General features: G+C 42.3%; 1 protein-coding gene across 5 annotated transcripts in view; it reads right to left on the reverse strand.

Moving 5' to 3' along the window:
* Positions 1-15575, reverse strand: part of LOC119850986 (serine/threonine-protein kinase OSR1) — a 134575-nt gene that overhangs the window by 57075 nt on the left and 61925 nt on the right. For all 5 annotated transcript variants that reach the window (XM_038390026.1, XM_038390025.2, XM_043509719.1 and 2 more), the window contains one exon: positions 7360-7501. In XM_038390026.1, coding sequence (XP_038245954.1) covers positions 7360-7501 — 142 coding nt within the window. The remainder of the gene's footprint in view (positions 1-7359; positions 7502-15575) is intronic.

A 15575-nucleotide genomic window follows, 5' to 3' on the forward strand; every position in this document is an offset into this window, starting at 1 on the left:
GGACTCTACCTAGCACATTGTGAGTACTGGTCCCGAGGCCTGCCGGCTCCTTCATGGAGCCGTGAGCACGGGCGTGTACTTGGTGCAGTTCACTCCCCTCCCGGACACCTGTCCCTTTTGCGGCATGAAGGAGACCCTGGCGCACATGTACCTGGAGTGCACCAGGTTGCAGCCCCTATTCCGGCTCCTCCTAGATATTTTATTATGGTTTTGATTGCACTTTTCCCCCTCACCTGTTCATCTATGCACTCCCTATCCGAGGCCCCATAAAGTCACAGGACCTCCTTGACCTCCTCCTAGCCCTGGCAAAAATGGCCATCTACAAAACCAGGAAGAGGAGGTTGGCCGACAGGGTTTCCTGCAACTCTGGGGCCTATTTCCGTTCCTGGACACCTTTGAGGAGCAGTGGGCAATGTCCAGGGTTCTCTGCTCAGTGTCCCCATCAGGTTTCCTTCGTTTAGCCCTGTGACCTCACTCCTGTTCCTGTTATCTCATTAGTTGTCCCCCGCACTTATTTGGAATCCCAGACTTGTGGATCCTCCCCTTAGGCTGGGGGGAGGTCCTTTAGTAGTGGGGAGGCAGAAGCCCGCTCACCTCCTGGATGCCAACAGGACATTAAGGGTACTACTGGATACACACACACGCACACCACACTTCCAATAAGGAAGAGGTGGAGGATTTCAAAGCAGTAGTTCCTGGCTCCATTTTAGGTACTTACATGGCCCTCATTACTATATATCTGAGCTTACAATTTTAAATGTATTTATCTTCTCAACAGCCCCGTGAGGTAAGGCAGTGCTATTATCCCCATGGTATACATTGGGAACTGAGGCAGAACAAGACAAAGCAACATGGAGCCTATGGCACAGCAGGCAACTTAAGATGGGTCTCCCAAGCTCCATGCTAGCACCCTAACCCTGTGGCATTCTTCTCACAATCAGGAATCTGAGATAAACATGAAACTTTTCAACGTGCTTGTGCTTCACTTTGGCCGCTAAGGAGGTTAAACAAGAATTTCAGGAAACATTTAAGCCCTCCCTAGATGTTTGACTTGCAAATTCCCCCAAAGAGTACTATCCAACTACTTCTACCTACCCAAAACAGCAACAGACTCACTCTAGTGATAATGAAAAGATGACTGCCCAAACCTTAATTGGAAGCGACACTGCAACTATGACAAGCTTGTGTGGAGTGAGAAGCAGCAGCAGGATTTCATTAAGCCAGTTTGCCATGTGGTACTTCATTTCCCCATTTAAGAAGGTACATTATTTAAAAAGTACAACAACATCAGCTGCAAAAAGAGGTTCTGTTGCCAAAATTTTTTTTTATATTTATTTATTTATTTATTTTCAGTCTCACTGCTGATTTTACAGCAATAGCTGTTTGTCCTCTGTTCAGGACAAGAGTTCCCATAGTCATCCTTTAGGCTCTGCCAACGGCCTGGTGTCAAGCTTGGCCAGATGTGCTACTTACATTTATTCTACCGTACTGTGATTAATTGTATTCAGCCAGTTTTCTGCTAGGTGTGATATATGACTCAAATGTTCCAGCTACATTTGTGTAACTGAATGAACAAACATTTCATTGTGCTAGCTGTTTGCGCTCTTATTTTTTTAAATATCTAACAGAAGGCTTGTACTCCACAGCTCTGACCCCATTTCACCCTGCTTTATACCTGCACTCAGAAGCCCCACATTACAAGCATCATTAAGGTGGTCAGTGATCACCAGATGGATTTCCTCCAGAACCCTCAAATCTTTGGTTAAAAAGTGAGTCAAAGTTAGTTACATTAAAAAGTTCCTGTCGGAACTGCAGCTGCAAACCTCTCTTCCCTCATAAGAACATAACAGCCATAATGGGTCAGACAAAGGTCCATCTAGCCCAGTATCCTGTCTTCCAACAGTGGCCAAAGCCAGGGACTTCAGAGGGAAGGAACAGAACAGGTAATCATCAAGTGATCTATTCCATATTGCACATTCCTAGCTTCAAGCAAAACAGAGGCTAAGGACACCATCCCTGCCCATCCTGACTAATAGTCACTGATGGACCTATCCTCCATGAACTTGTCTAGTTCCTTTTTGAAAGCTGGTATAATCTTGGCCTTCACAACATCCTCTGGCAAGGAGTTCCACAGGTTGACTCTGTGTTGTGTGGAGAAATACTTCCTTATGTTTGTTTTAAACCTGCTGCCTATTAATTTCATGGGGGGGGAGGTTCTTTTGTTTCTCAGAGGTACATTGCTTTCTTCCTGCAATCAGTATGAAATCTTTTCTTTACAATGCAGAGGGGACACTCTCCAAAACTTTGCCTTTGTAATAGGATTGGTCAGTCATCCTTCCACCCACCTGTCTGTACAGTAGAACTTCCCAGAGTGCTTTTCCCCACATGCTGCTGGTATCACTCTTCTTTCAGTGTGTGTATTCTCTTGCTGAGGCATTGAGATAGCTGTCCAGATTTTCCCAGAATGCCCAGACACAAACCAGATTGTAACTCATGGTTGTGGACTTAAAAATGCAGCAATGACACAGCGCAACACAGTTTGCTGTATTTAATTCAGGACACTGACCTAATTAGAAAAGTACAATGGTATTTGTGGTGTGACTGGATCCAAAATGGATACAGCATGTTTGTCTCCATGTGCCAAAAGTTTTGTGGAAATCAGATCTCTGTCAATTGCACTAAAAATATCCACGCAATGCCCCAAAGAATCTTTACCACAGTTACTTTCATATTATTTCATTACAAGTCAAATGAAGAGACCATCATCTCTCTTTAATGCAGAGTACTTCTGTTTGGGACTGGTACGATCGCTGCTAGAATACTGTGTCCAGTTCTGGCACCCATAATTCAAGGATGTTGATAAATTGGAGAAGGTTCAGAGAAGAGCCAGAAGAATGATTAAAGGATTAGAAACCTGCCTTATAGTGACAGACTCAAGGAGCTCAATCTATTTGTTAAGCTAAAAGAGAAGATTAAGGGGTGACTGGATTGCAGTCTATAAATTCCTACCTGGGGAACAAATATTTAATAATGGGCTCTTATACCTAGCAGAGAAAGGTGTAAGATGATCCAATGACTAGAAGTTGAAGCTAGGCAAATGCAGAAACAAGGCATAAATTTTTAAACGGTGAGAGTAATTAACTACTGGAACATTTTACCAAAGGTCAGGGTGGATTCTCTATCATTGATAATTTTTAAATCCAGATTGGATGCTTTTCCTAAAAGATCTGTTCTGGGAATTATTTTGGGGAAGTTCCATTGCCTGTGTTAAACTGTAGGTCAGACTAGAACTAGATGATTGTAATAGTACCTTCTGGCCTTAGAATCCATGAACCTATGAAAAGTAATTCCTACAGAAAAACCTAACTTTAAACAAAGGCAGTGACAACATCAGTCATGCATGTCAATAAGATTATACTGAAAAATCATCAGCTTCAAAACACCAGCTAAACAGATCTATTGGAATGCCCAGCAGAGCACGTTTTTGCCATTTATCTAAAAGACAAAAGGGGAAAAGTTGCTCTGCAACCTGAGTTGCTGGGTGAATTTGTGCTATTTGTAACCTTAGACCCAGTCACCTAACCAGAGCTAGTTGAAATGTGTTGAGGGTTTTTTTTGTTTGTTTTTATTTTTTAAAACTACAGTGGCTTTTTGACCAAAACAAAGATTTTTATTGAAAAATTTTATTTTGGTTGAAAGTGGGGGGTTTTCCTACAAAAGCCTGAAACTGAAACAAAAAAGTTTGATGCATGTTTTCAGTTTTTGACAAAAAAAAACAACTTTCAAACAACAAAAACAGCTTTCAAAATCTAAAACTCATTTTCAGTTTTGGGTTTTCATCAAGCCACAGAGTTTTCATGGAGATTTTGGAAAACCTAAATATTTTTAATAATTTCCTGAGAAAAACTAACTTCTTTTGACCAGTTCTACTAGTCATCCAACTGAAGTGGAAATGACATGATCCCAGCACTACAAGAGTAATATGTATAAGAGTACCAAAGCAGCAGGAGACCAATATCTTCCCCAAACCCATGCATTCCCCAATATAGATTGTTCTCCAGTAGAGACCTCATGGCTGGAATGAGGTTGTTAACTTCAATACATACTGAAAATAGAACTTAAGATAATTTCATTCTCTTTACATACAGACTATACTGACTCAGCATCCTCCTTGCTCTGTTCCCAAAGTAAGCCAAACCCAGCATAATCAAGGAGAAGAGAGTTAATATGGGATTCTCATTACAAAGATAAGAGGGTTTTCTTTTCTCCTTCACTTAGATGAAGGGAGACAATTATCCAGTTTTAAAACTTTCTGGAATCTTTTGTACAAGACACTACCTGATATGAAGTTGTATTGTAAAGAGGTTGAAAACTAACCTTTTATTACAGGTGAGTCTGGAGAAGCACTACCTAGTAAGGATGCCCCTCACTTCTGTTATCAGACTGTTTCCAGTTGCTCATAAAACTCTGCCACACTAACCATTTGGGTTGAAGTTTTCCATGCTATGTCAGGCTGAAGGTTTTGGAAAATTTTTAGCCAGAATGGTTCAGATGCCTCTGAGAATGAGGCGGGGAGGGGTCGGGGGGGGGGGGGGAATGCCATTTTGCCCATATTAATTTCTAGAGACTTTTTCTTTGAAATTCTCTAGCATCTCTATGCTTTGGAGTTACGTGTCTTTGCTACTCCCATGAAAATCTGCCCTAATTTGGCCAAATTATAAACTTCTGAAAGTCAGTTTGTACATGCTCAGTAGAAACTTGCTAGAGCAGTGATTTTTAACCTTTTTGCATTTGCAGACCCCCTAAAAAATTTCAAGAGGAGGTGTGGACCCCTTTGGAAATCTTAGTCTGTGGACCTCCAGAGGTCCCTAGACCACAGGTTGAAAACCATTGTGCTAAAGCTTGCTACCAGCTAAAGACCATGAAGATTCCATCTGCATTGAGCACGCTCTATCTTCTTGCAGCTCCTACATGTTACAAGCAGCGCATGTGCCATTCCCACAGCATGACTGAGCATGCTCCAGCCCAAGATGAGGGGCTTAGGATGACTTTTCCTGTAATTGCTGCTCCAGGCCAGGGTTGGGCCAGACACCAGAATTGAGAGCAAGGAGCCTGTCTCTCTTTGTACTCTCAATGACACCATGCTGGCACCCAAGCAGCATGGAGGAGGAAGCAGTCCGACTTAAATGCAGAGGGGACGAAGGCCGGGCCAGGAGAGAGGGAAAGGAATACACTGGGACAAGGAGTCTGGTTAGACTGGGAGGAAGGATGGGGAGGCTGGGACTGGAAGCGGAGGGAGAACACGGGGGGGGGGTGAATTATGACTAGGAGGCAGTGTGGGAAACTGGGTCGGGGAGGAGACATATGACAAGGGTATTGGGGTGGGGGGCGGGGGGGGAGAAAGACTGCCTGGGCAAAAAGATTGGAAAAAGGAGTCCCGGGAGGGAGACACTGTATGACAGCCAGCTGCGGGGAGGTGGGGAGAGATTGGACAAGGAGCCAGGAGGGGAGAACTGGGATGGGCTGGACAAGGAGACAGGGACTGGGTATAAGGGGGAGGCGAGGGAGAAGATTGGGAGTTGGACAGTGAACCTGGAGGGGGAACTAGGACTGGCTGGGCAAGGAGACTGGAACTGGGATGAGATACGCAAGGAGTGGTGACTGGGACAAAACGCCAGAGGTGGGGAAGTGACAGGACAAGGACAGATAGCAGGGAATGGGGCAGAGGGGGTAAAATTGGAGGAAATGAACAGAAGAGACTGATCACTAGAGAACACTCCTTTCCAGAACTTAAAATGAAACCTAAGATTACTGAATCTCACCACTCCTCACTTTCACAGATATTTGCTGACAACCACTGGAAAAAAGTGTTGCATCTCTTCCTCTTCTTGCACTGGTCCACATAGAGGAAGACAACCTACTATTGCTATCACTAATTCAGTTAGTTCACACGGCAAAGGTCCATGAAATGGATCTAAAAGTTCATATGCAGCTGACGACCCACATGGGTGTCAATATGATGCTATATGACCATTTGTTTTCTCAGTTTGTTTTTTCAATAATCTAGGAACTAACAGCCACATTAAGGATGCAAAATTAAGCACTCAAAAATTAGGAAACGCCAAAACTATCTACATGATCACATCCTATTTTTTCCACAGGACCCCTGACCCAATCAGTGCATAAGATGGGCAGTTCTCATTCAATGAGCAGCCACTCAATATTTTGTTTTCATCGCATTGTTCAGTGTGCGGTCACATGTCTTGTTCACTGCACATTATTCAAATCCTGCTCTGAAGACAGAAGTATTAATTTCCTCATGGTCTTTTCTATAGTGCTTATCTCTGTAGTATCCAAGTGATTCACAAATATTCATTAATCAGATCCACAAAACCCATGCGAGATGCGTGGGTATTATTATTCCCACTTTACCAATGGGGAGCTCAGGCACAGAGGGATTAAGGACAAAGGTATTAATTTTAAGTGCCCAATTTGAGATGTCTACCACATGATTTTTTCAGAGTACTTAGCATCATATAGCACTTTTTATATTCAAGCACAACTCCCACTCACTTCAGCTACAGCTGTGAGTGCTCAGCACTTCTGCAAACCAGACCCCATGGTCTCAAGTTTGAATAACCAGCAAATGAGGAACGCACAATTTCTGACCACCTGCAAAAAGTTTGATTTCATTGGATATGTCCAGCATCAAACAGGAACTCTGGTAGAGCCAAGGACAGAATCTAATCCTCCAGGGCAGCATTTGACTGAGTTAAGCATCCTTCTTCCTTCTGCAATCCCCTGCCTTGTTCACTATACACCTACAAACTTCTGTAACAAGTGAGGAAGGGGTTCAACAAACAGTCTCCTTTACTACACAACCCTGATTCATCCCCACAGCAGGTCCATCAGGTACAGTGAATAAGGCAGAGTCCTGTGGAAAAGTCAATATGTGATCGTGTAATTAAAAACTATATTATATCATATCATATCAATGCATATGCACAAGGGGATTTCCTAACTTTTGAGTGCTTGACTTTGCAACCTTAATAATGTTCTTTTAACACAGCTTTGTGCATGTAATTCAAATATACTATACCCTTTTGCCTTGCCCCTCAGGCCAAAGTATATTGCAGCCCCTTTCAATACTGTTTTTTTGGTTTTTTTTGGTTTTTTTTTACCATGGCATACTGTACAGTTTCAATTCCCTCATTTCGGCCAGACCCTACATATAGCGTTACAACTGGTTTAAGCCTTGCTCATAAGAAACATTTTCCACATATACTGTATGTGAGCAAGCCAAGAAGCACTTCTACAGTATTGACAAAGCTTTGCACTACAGGAAAGCAAAAGAAGTACCTGTGGATTTGTCCATTTTTATGCAAGTAGTCCAGCCCCTCCAGCACCTCCTTTAGGGTTGTGGCTATACTAGGTTCATCCAGGACTCCATTCTTGTGTTCCCCTTTTGCCACTATGTGTTTAATAACATCCAAAACAGATCCTAGAGAGAAGACAAAAGTTTAACTTGTTCTTTAGCTTCAATTGAAAGGAATTATTCCATGTGATTAAATGCTATCTACACAGTCATCTTGTGGGTAAATCAAGGAAACCGGGAAAATAAGTGGAGGGGTTAGGGTTAGTAGCATCATAAATTCAGTAGCATACATTTTATGTCCAAACAAATGGGTACCTTCTCCATTCCAAAGGGGATGCACTGAAAGGACTTTTACTTGCACTTTCTTCATGGTTTTACTGAAAGTGTTTAAGCCCCCCATCTTTATCTGGTCAGTGGCGGGGAAGGTCTTACAGATCCTCAATAGTACAAATATACACCTCTAGCTTGACTGAAATGTTTGTCAAGAAGCCCAATACCAGATAAATGACTTACAGATCAAAGGGCGTCTGGTTTGTCAGCTATTTGTAAGAGTTAAAGTTCATTCTGACTAACTTGTGATTAAAATCTCAAAAGAATGGTTGGTCAGTTGATACAGGTTTCAGAGTAGCAGCCGTGTTAGTCTGTATTCGCAAAAAGAAAAGGAGTACTTGTGGCACCTTAGAGACTAACAAATTTATTAGAGCATAAGCTTTCGTGAGCTACAGCTCACTTCAGTTGATACAGATACTGGAGCACAGATGCTGAGGAGGAGTTGTTTTGGCATTGATTCAACTTGAGATTGGGGAGAGGAAATGAGAATTGGGGAGGAAGTTGCACTATTCACAAATTAAAATTTGGTAGAATTTTATTTTCCAGTTTCTAAAGATACATTTGGAACACAGTTGCTAACATTGGTACTATTACTAACACTTAATGGTGAACATCTCTTTAACAGATGGAGAACATATGAATTTAAAATGTGAGTAACAAATTACTTCCTCACTATATACAGAATTGGAGTAGAGTTTAAATCCTTCCTGAGATGTATCAATACAGCTCCTCTTACTGAGGGGGTGTGAATTACAAACCTGGATGACAAACCATGCTTTAAAGACCAAATCAGCTCTTTGAATTGCACCCAGGAATAAATCAGGAATCAGTTCAGAGACTGCCTCTTTTCATACACATTGTGACCTGCTGATGTGTTTGTGCCAACATTCTCTGTATTTTCATCTGGGGACTGGAAGGCCATATATTTGGTATTTACTACTCCCATTGGCCAGAGAGCCTGACCTTCAAGGCACGGAGTATAGCCTGTCTCTATTCTCATGGGCTAAACTGTGTTTAGCAGCTCAGTTTGGGGGTTGAGTATCTCCAACCTGGTTTTGTATTGTTTAACCCTTGTATATGTAACTGTAGGGAGCTTTAGTGATACAGGTATAAAAAGACGTCAGCAATGGTGATGGGTTTTGGAAAGAATTAGCTTCGGACCACAGGTTTTCTATTTAAGTCCTTGAATAGTATACTTAGTCAAAGAACATTTCAGTACAAGTTTAGCTAGTTATAAGAGTTAGAGTTCATTCTGACTACCTTGTAATTAAAATTACAAAAGAAAACAGAACATGTTTCAACTTGTTAAAGAACAGTGAAAAGCCCAGAAGGGTTTAAAATTGGCATGTATTAAAAACATTAAGACTTAGTCATATGAATTTTGATTACTAATGAATTTCAAGAACATGCAGGTTAACATTTCTAAGCAGATAGAAAGCAGAACCTGATGGGAAACACACAGGTAAGGATTTAAAAAAAAAAAAAAAAAAAAAGTGTGCCTGTACCCCCACCCCCACACGCACACGTGTGCTGTTATAGACCTCTATGAAATTCTGAGGGGGTTTTAAACTGTAATTTAGGGGGAGGGTTGTTTTTTTTTTTTAATTTTGCATTATTTTGTTTTATCCATTTTATCCACATGGGGAGGGGAGGTTAGGTCCTGCCCCTTGTAAGTTGGAGGCCTTGGGGGTGGAGGGAAGGGTTGTAGAGCAAATATTCCCTGCATTCACCCTGCAGTAGTGGCTGGGCTCAGCTCTCCACTCCAGACATTGCAGCCTGGTGCACAGGGTCACTGTGCTGTTCAGGTTTGGCACTGCCACCCCACCATCATGATAGAGGTGCATACAAGCCAAATTTGAGTGTATAATCAGCTGAACTTGAGCTCCCAGTGTGACATTGAGGCCAAAGGGTTAAATCAATCCTTGGATGCATAAACAAGAGAATCTTGGGTAGGAGCAGAGAAATTATTTTTACCTCTGTGAACTGGAATACCGTGTCCAGTTCTGGCATCCAAAATTCAAGAAGCACATTAAATAGGAGAGGGTTCAGAGAAGAGCCACAAGAATGATTAAAGGATTAGAAAAAAACATGTCTCACAGAGTTATTTTGGGGAAATTCTATGGCATGTTACACAGGTGGTCAGATTGATTACAATGGTCCCTTGTGGCGTTGGAATTTTTGACTCAATGAAAGGAACAAATATAACAGAAGACTGAAAACAAAAGTTGTCAGGATCTGCGTCTGCACCGACTGCCTAAAAGTTCTAGAGATCAGGACTCAACTATGTTCAGTCTCCCCCCACATTCCGAGGACTGTAAAACGCATTTTATAATCAGTATCAGAAGTGTCTAAAGGTACGTCTGTTCTTAGCCAAAGGTCCCCTTACATTAACAACCTGAGTTATAACACATGCCTGAATTTTCTACAGGGAGAGCAACATTTATTGTGTGACAGTGAATGATTGAATGCGACTTATTTCTATTAAAGAAAAGTCACAAAACGCATCCAAAAAAAAAATCAGAGTATGTGCCTCTTCATTTTATCCCAGAAGGACTAGACTCTGAAGTTTTGTCTTTTAGATTATGAGGTCTTCAGGACAAGGGACGTCTCTTTTGTACATTTTTGTATGACACTTAGCATAACGTGTTTGGGTTCTCTCAGTGCTACTGTAATGTACGTAGTAGATTTTAAAGTTTGATTGGACAAAGTGTTTGTATTTAGGAAATACATGATGTGTGCATATGCCTTGGATGATCTCTATTTTAGAAGAGCTTTGTGAGCATATCAGGCACAAAACTTCCACATAGACTGCTTAGTCCTTCCCCCTCAAATACACTTCTATCTGCAGGACTAAATGCAATAAAAAGTCCAATAAAAATATTGTGTTCGTGTTCTCATTTCATCCTCCTTCCACCACCCACTCTGCCAGAAGACTGCAAAAAAGGTTTCCTTCTTCTGCAAGAAGCTCTGGAAAACACAGGGGCAGACCATACAGAGTATATACACGCAGATTTTGACCATTAAAAAGGTTTAGGTAAGTTCAAGTTTATGTTTAACACAGAAAAAAAGCAATTTTGTTTATAGAATAGTTACAGCCAACACAGATCCACGTAGTGTATAACTGATACAAGGCAAGCTTGTCATTTTAAGTCTGCTAATGTATTTTTAGACTCCACTTTCAGGTGGGGATGTTTAGAACAATGGAGGAATTTGGAAGCGTTCTATAGAAACAACAAACAAAGGAGAAAGACAAAGCGCTCTCTCAACCAATATTTAATGTCGTGGACCGCAGATAAGTGACTAAAGTACCCAGGGCTTAAATTCAGCTGATTTCAACCCCCTTGTAGTTTTTATAGCATGTTTGGGGATGGGGGGGTTTAGGACCCTGGGAAATATAAGAATTTAAGCCCTGAAAATGTCACCTTCCTACTGAACCAAGTGTCGTCTGAGTCATCCTCCACCTTGTCTCTCTCATCCACACTTAGTTTACTAAAAAAAAAAATGCTTTTACTACTGTCACCATAGCAGTGTAAGAGCTATATTTATTCTACCTCATGCACCAACAAAATTGCTAGTTGAGCTCTGATTCCAGACTCTTGATTGCAACTACATATGACAACACTGGGTGATACAAAGAACTAAACTGAGCTGAGCTGCATTCCCATACAAGAGTCAGCCTGAAGTTAGAAATCTTACTTCTGACATATTAGCTAAGCCAGTTTGATATGAAGTGACTAAGAAATAAAAGGATCATACAAAGAAACTAACAAATCCAGAGCAAAGCCATTCCTGAGCAACTAGAGCCAACTACAGTATACTTATTAGTCCAAGACCACTATTGCTTTAGGATTTAGACAAACTTCTCACTGTCACAGATCAATACTTATAAGATTCTTGTACATTCAGAGGCCTTTTTACCTTTACCTGAAAGATCCCCCACCACCTATGGAGTACTATCTTCCTATCTGGGCTACATATTTCTAAGTCCGTGAAATAAAATGGGCACATTCAAATATTTCATCAAGTCAGTCCTATGCAAGGATGGAGAACATGCTCTATAGGTTGATCACAATATTTTTTTACATAGCACTACAGTTTGACACAGCTTCTTGGCACAACAGCATGCTCCCAATCCCAAGGGGCTTACAATCTAGAGCAGCAGTTCTCAAACTGTGGGTTGGGACCCCAAAGTAGGTTGTGACCCCATTTTAATGGGGTCACCAGGGCTAGCTTAGATTTGCTGGGGCCCAGGCTCAAAGCCTGAGCCCTACTGCCCGGGGCCAAAGCCAAAGTCAGAGGGCTTCAATCCTGGGTGGCGGGGCTCAGGTTACAGGCCCCAGCCTGGAGCTGAAGCCCTTGGGCTTCAACTTTGGTCCCACCCAGGGGGGTGGGACTTGGCCAGACTCAGGCTTCAGTCCCTCGTCCTGGGGTCATGTAGTAATTTTTGTTGTCAGAAGGGGGTCACGGTGCAATGAAGTTTGAAAACCCCTGTTCTAGAGGCACAAATGGGAACAGCACAATACACCAAGCCCCTTGCGATCAGAGCTCTAAAGGTTCATAAAGCTGGTGAGTTGTAAAAAGCTCTTTGAAGGAGACAGAAGAAGGTTGGCAAATGTTGAATGGAAGGCTATTCCAAGTGTTCAGGACAACATGTAAAAACAGCACAAAGTCAGGAGTGGGCACCCAGCAATTGGAGTCTAAATTTAATTCACTGAAATGTTAAGCATGGGTAGATAGGAAGCTCTGATGAAGAACCATCAATGGGTCAGAGTCAAAGAGTATAGGATTCCAATACAAAGAGAGAAGATATGCTGTTAAAACAGCGTTTTACTTGGAACTGTAATATGAAAAAATTCAACAAATGAGAGCGTTTCAGTGCATCAAATGACTGCAAAGTAGTATACAAAAAGTTGGTGCAAGATACTATGCACTGCGATAAGATGTTCAGAATTACTGTTTATTCCCCTTGAATTCAAAACCTTCACTACCATTTAGCACCAAACACAACCCATCAACAACTATATTATCTCTATTCAGTAAAGTACAATCCCATAGTGCAAATTATACTGTAATTAAAAGTTAAGTGGTTTTCTGTTCAAACTTCCATGTTCCATAATTAGCTTTGAAAGATACAAATGCACCAGGGTTTGCAATACTTTCTAATGATAGGTGCTCTTGGAGATGTCTGCTTTGTAGTACATAGATTTTTTTCCCCACAGCAGATAATACGGCCTCCAACTATTACAGGTCAAGTCCAGCACAAGCAAAGCAAATGATTTATTGGGATCCCAACATCCCAGGTTAGCTCTGGAATTGTTCAACTTAGAAGAGAGACAACTAAGGGGGGGAGGGGATATGATACAAGTCTATAAAATCATGAATGGTGTGGAGAAAGTGAATACGGAAGTGTTATTTACTCCTTCCCATAATAAGAACCAGGGATCACCTGAAGTTAATAGGCAGGAGATTTAAAAACAAACAAAAGGAAGCCGTTCTTCACAACATCTCCTGACAATGAGATCGACAAGTTGAGTGTGCATTCTGTGAAGGCCAAAAAGTACAGTAACTCCCCACTTAATGTCCTCTTGCTTAATGTTGTTTCGACGTTACGTCACTGCTCCATTACAGAACATGCTCGTTTAAAGTTGTGCAATGCTCGCCTGTAACGTCGTTTGGCCACCTGCTTTGTCCATGGCTGGCAGCCCCCCCATCAGCTCCCCTATGCCGCCCCCGCCCCCACCCCCACGGCCTCCTGCCCACCAGCAGACTCAGCAGATCAGCGCCTTCCCCCGAGCCCCCGCCTCCTGACCATGGCAATCAGCTGTCTTGCAGCATTCAGGAGGATGGGGGGAGGAGCAAAGACACAGGGAGAAGCGAGGAGGACATGGGGTGCAGCCTTCCTGCTCCCTCCCCAGCCTCCTGAATGACGCAAACCAGCTGATTGCGGCAGCTACGAGGAGCAGGGGGAAGGCTCCTCGCTCCTGCCCCCCAGCCTCCCGAACACTACAAATCAGCTGATTGCCACAGGCAGGAGGCTGGGGGGAGGGGGAAGGAGCAAGGACCTGACTGTGCAAAGTAAAGGGGGAGGAGATGGGGGGAGAAGAGGAGGGTTAAGGGTGGGGGCTTGGGGAAAGGGGTAGAGGTTAAGGGAGGAGTTACTATATTAAAATTGTTTCTTTAAAATTGTTTAAAAAACTTATACCAGTATTAAATTGCTTGTTTAAGATGTATATAATGCCTTTTATCCGGCAAAAAAAAAAAAAAAAGTTTCCCTAGAACCTAACCCCCCTATTTACATTAATTCTTATCTAGTCACACTTAGTAGTAGTGAACAATTTAAAGAGCATCATTATCAGCTCTAAGAATTACATCTATTTAGACTTACCAGCCTCTGACTACCTCAGAGAAATAAATCTCAGAAATATAGATAGATGCCTGGTGTTACAGAGCTGAGACAGAATCAAATAAAACAGGGAGATCAACACACTAGAGATACACCAGTGTCCAGAGAAGAGAAAAGTGACACGGAGAACAGAAGAAAACATTTGAATAAGTTCCAAGTCCATGGATCTGACAATTTAGTCATGTCACCACAGACAAGATGTCACTGCAAATGAAAAAAATCTCTTCCTCAAAATTGGCCCTTTTTCTCCAGACTGTGGACCATCTGCACAGAGGTGTAGGTACACAAAAGGCAAGATTAGGACTAGCAGAGGAGAAAAGGGTATAGGTGATGAAAATGACAACAGATGGTACGGTGTATTCTATTAGGGCTTTTTGTAATTTCCCTCTTCTCTTTTTAACTTGATCTTTTATATTTAACATATTAAAACTGGACCTATCAAAATGCAAACATGCCTCACACAGAGCAAACATATGGATCCATCAGATATCCTCCTCCTTTTCCCATCCCATGCCCAAATGGCAACTGTTCTAACTCATTAGTTACTTAACTGGACTCATTTGTTGCATCACTCCACCACATTTGATTATAAATCCTTGGTGATGGAGACTTTTCTGTGCAGGTTTCAGAGTAGCAGCCGTGTTAGTTTGTATTCGCAAAAAGAAGAGGAGGACTTGTGGCACCTTAGAGACTGACAAATTTATTTGAGCATAAGCTTTCGTGAGCTACAGCTCACTTCATCGGATGCATTCAGTGGAAAATACAGCGGGGAGATTTATATACACAGAGAACATGAAACAATGGGTAGTACCATACATACTTTAACCAGAGTGATCACTTAAAACACCATCCTGGCCACTATGGATGTAGAAGCCCTCTACACCAACATTCCACACAAAGATGGACTACAAGCCATCAGGAACAGTATCCCCGATAATGTCACGGCAAACCTGGTGGCTGAACTTTGTGACTTTGTCCTCACCCAAAACTATTTCACATTTGGGGACAATGTATACCTTCAAATCAGTGGCACTGCGATGGGTACCCACATAGCCCCACAGTATGCCAACATTTTTATGGCTGACTTAGAACAACGCTTCCTCAGCTCTCGCCCCCTAATGCCCCTACTCTACTTGCGCGACATTGATGACATCTTCATCTGGATCCATGGAAAAGCCACCCTTGAGGAATTCCACTATGATTTCAACAATTTCCATCCCACCATCAACCTCAGCCTGGACCAGTCCACAGAAGAGATCCACTTCCTGGACACTACGGTGCTAATAAGTGATGGTCACATAAACACCACCCTATACCGGAAACCTACTGACCGCTGTTCCTACCTACATGCCTCCAGCTTTCATCCAGACCACACCACACGATCTATTGTCTACAGCCAAGCTCTACGATATAACCGCATTTGCTCCAACCCCTTAGACAGAGACAAACACCTACAAGATCTCTATC

This window comes from Dermochelys coriacea, chromosome 2 (genome assembly GCF_009764565.3).
Source record: "Dermochelys coriacea isolate rDerCor1 chromosome 2, rDerCor1.pri.v4, whole genome shotgun sequence".
NCBI classification, from domain to species: Eukaryota; Metazoa; Chordata; order Testudines; family Dermochelyidae; genus Dermochelys; species Dermochelys coriacea.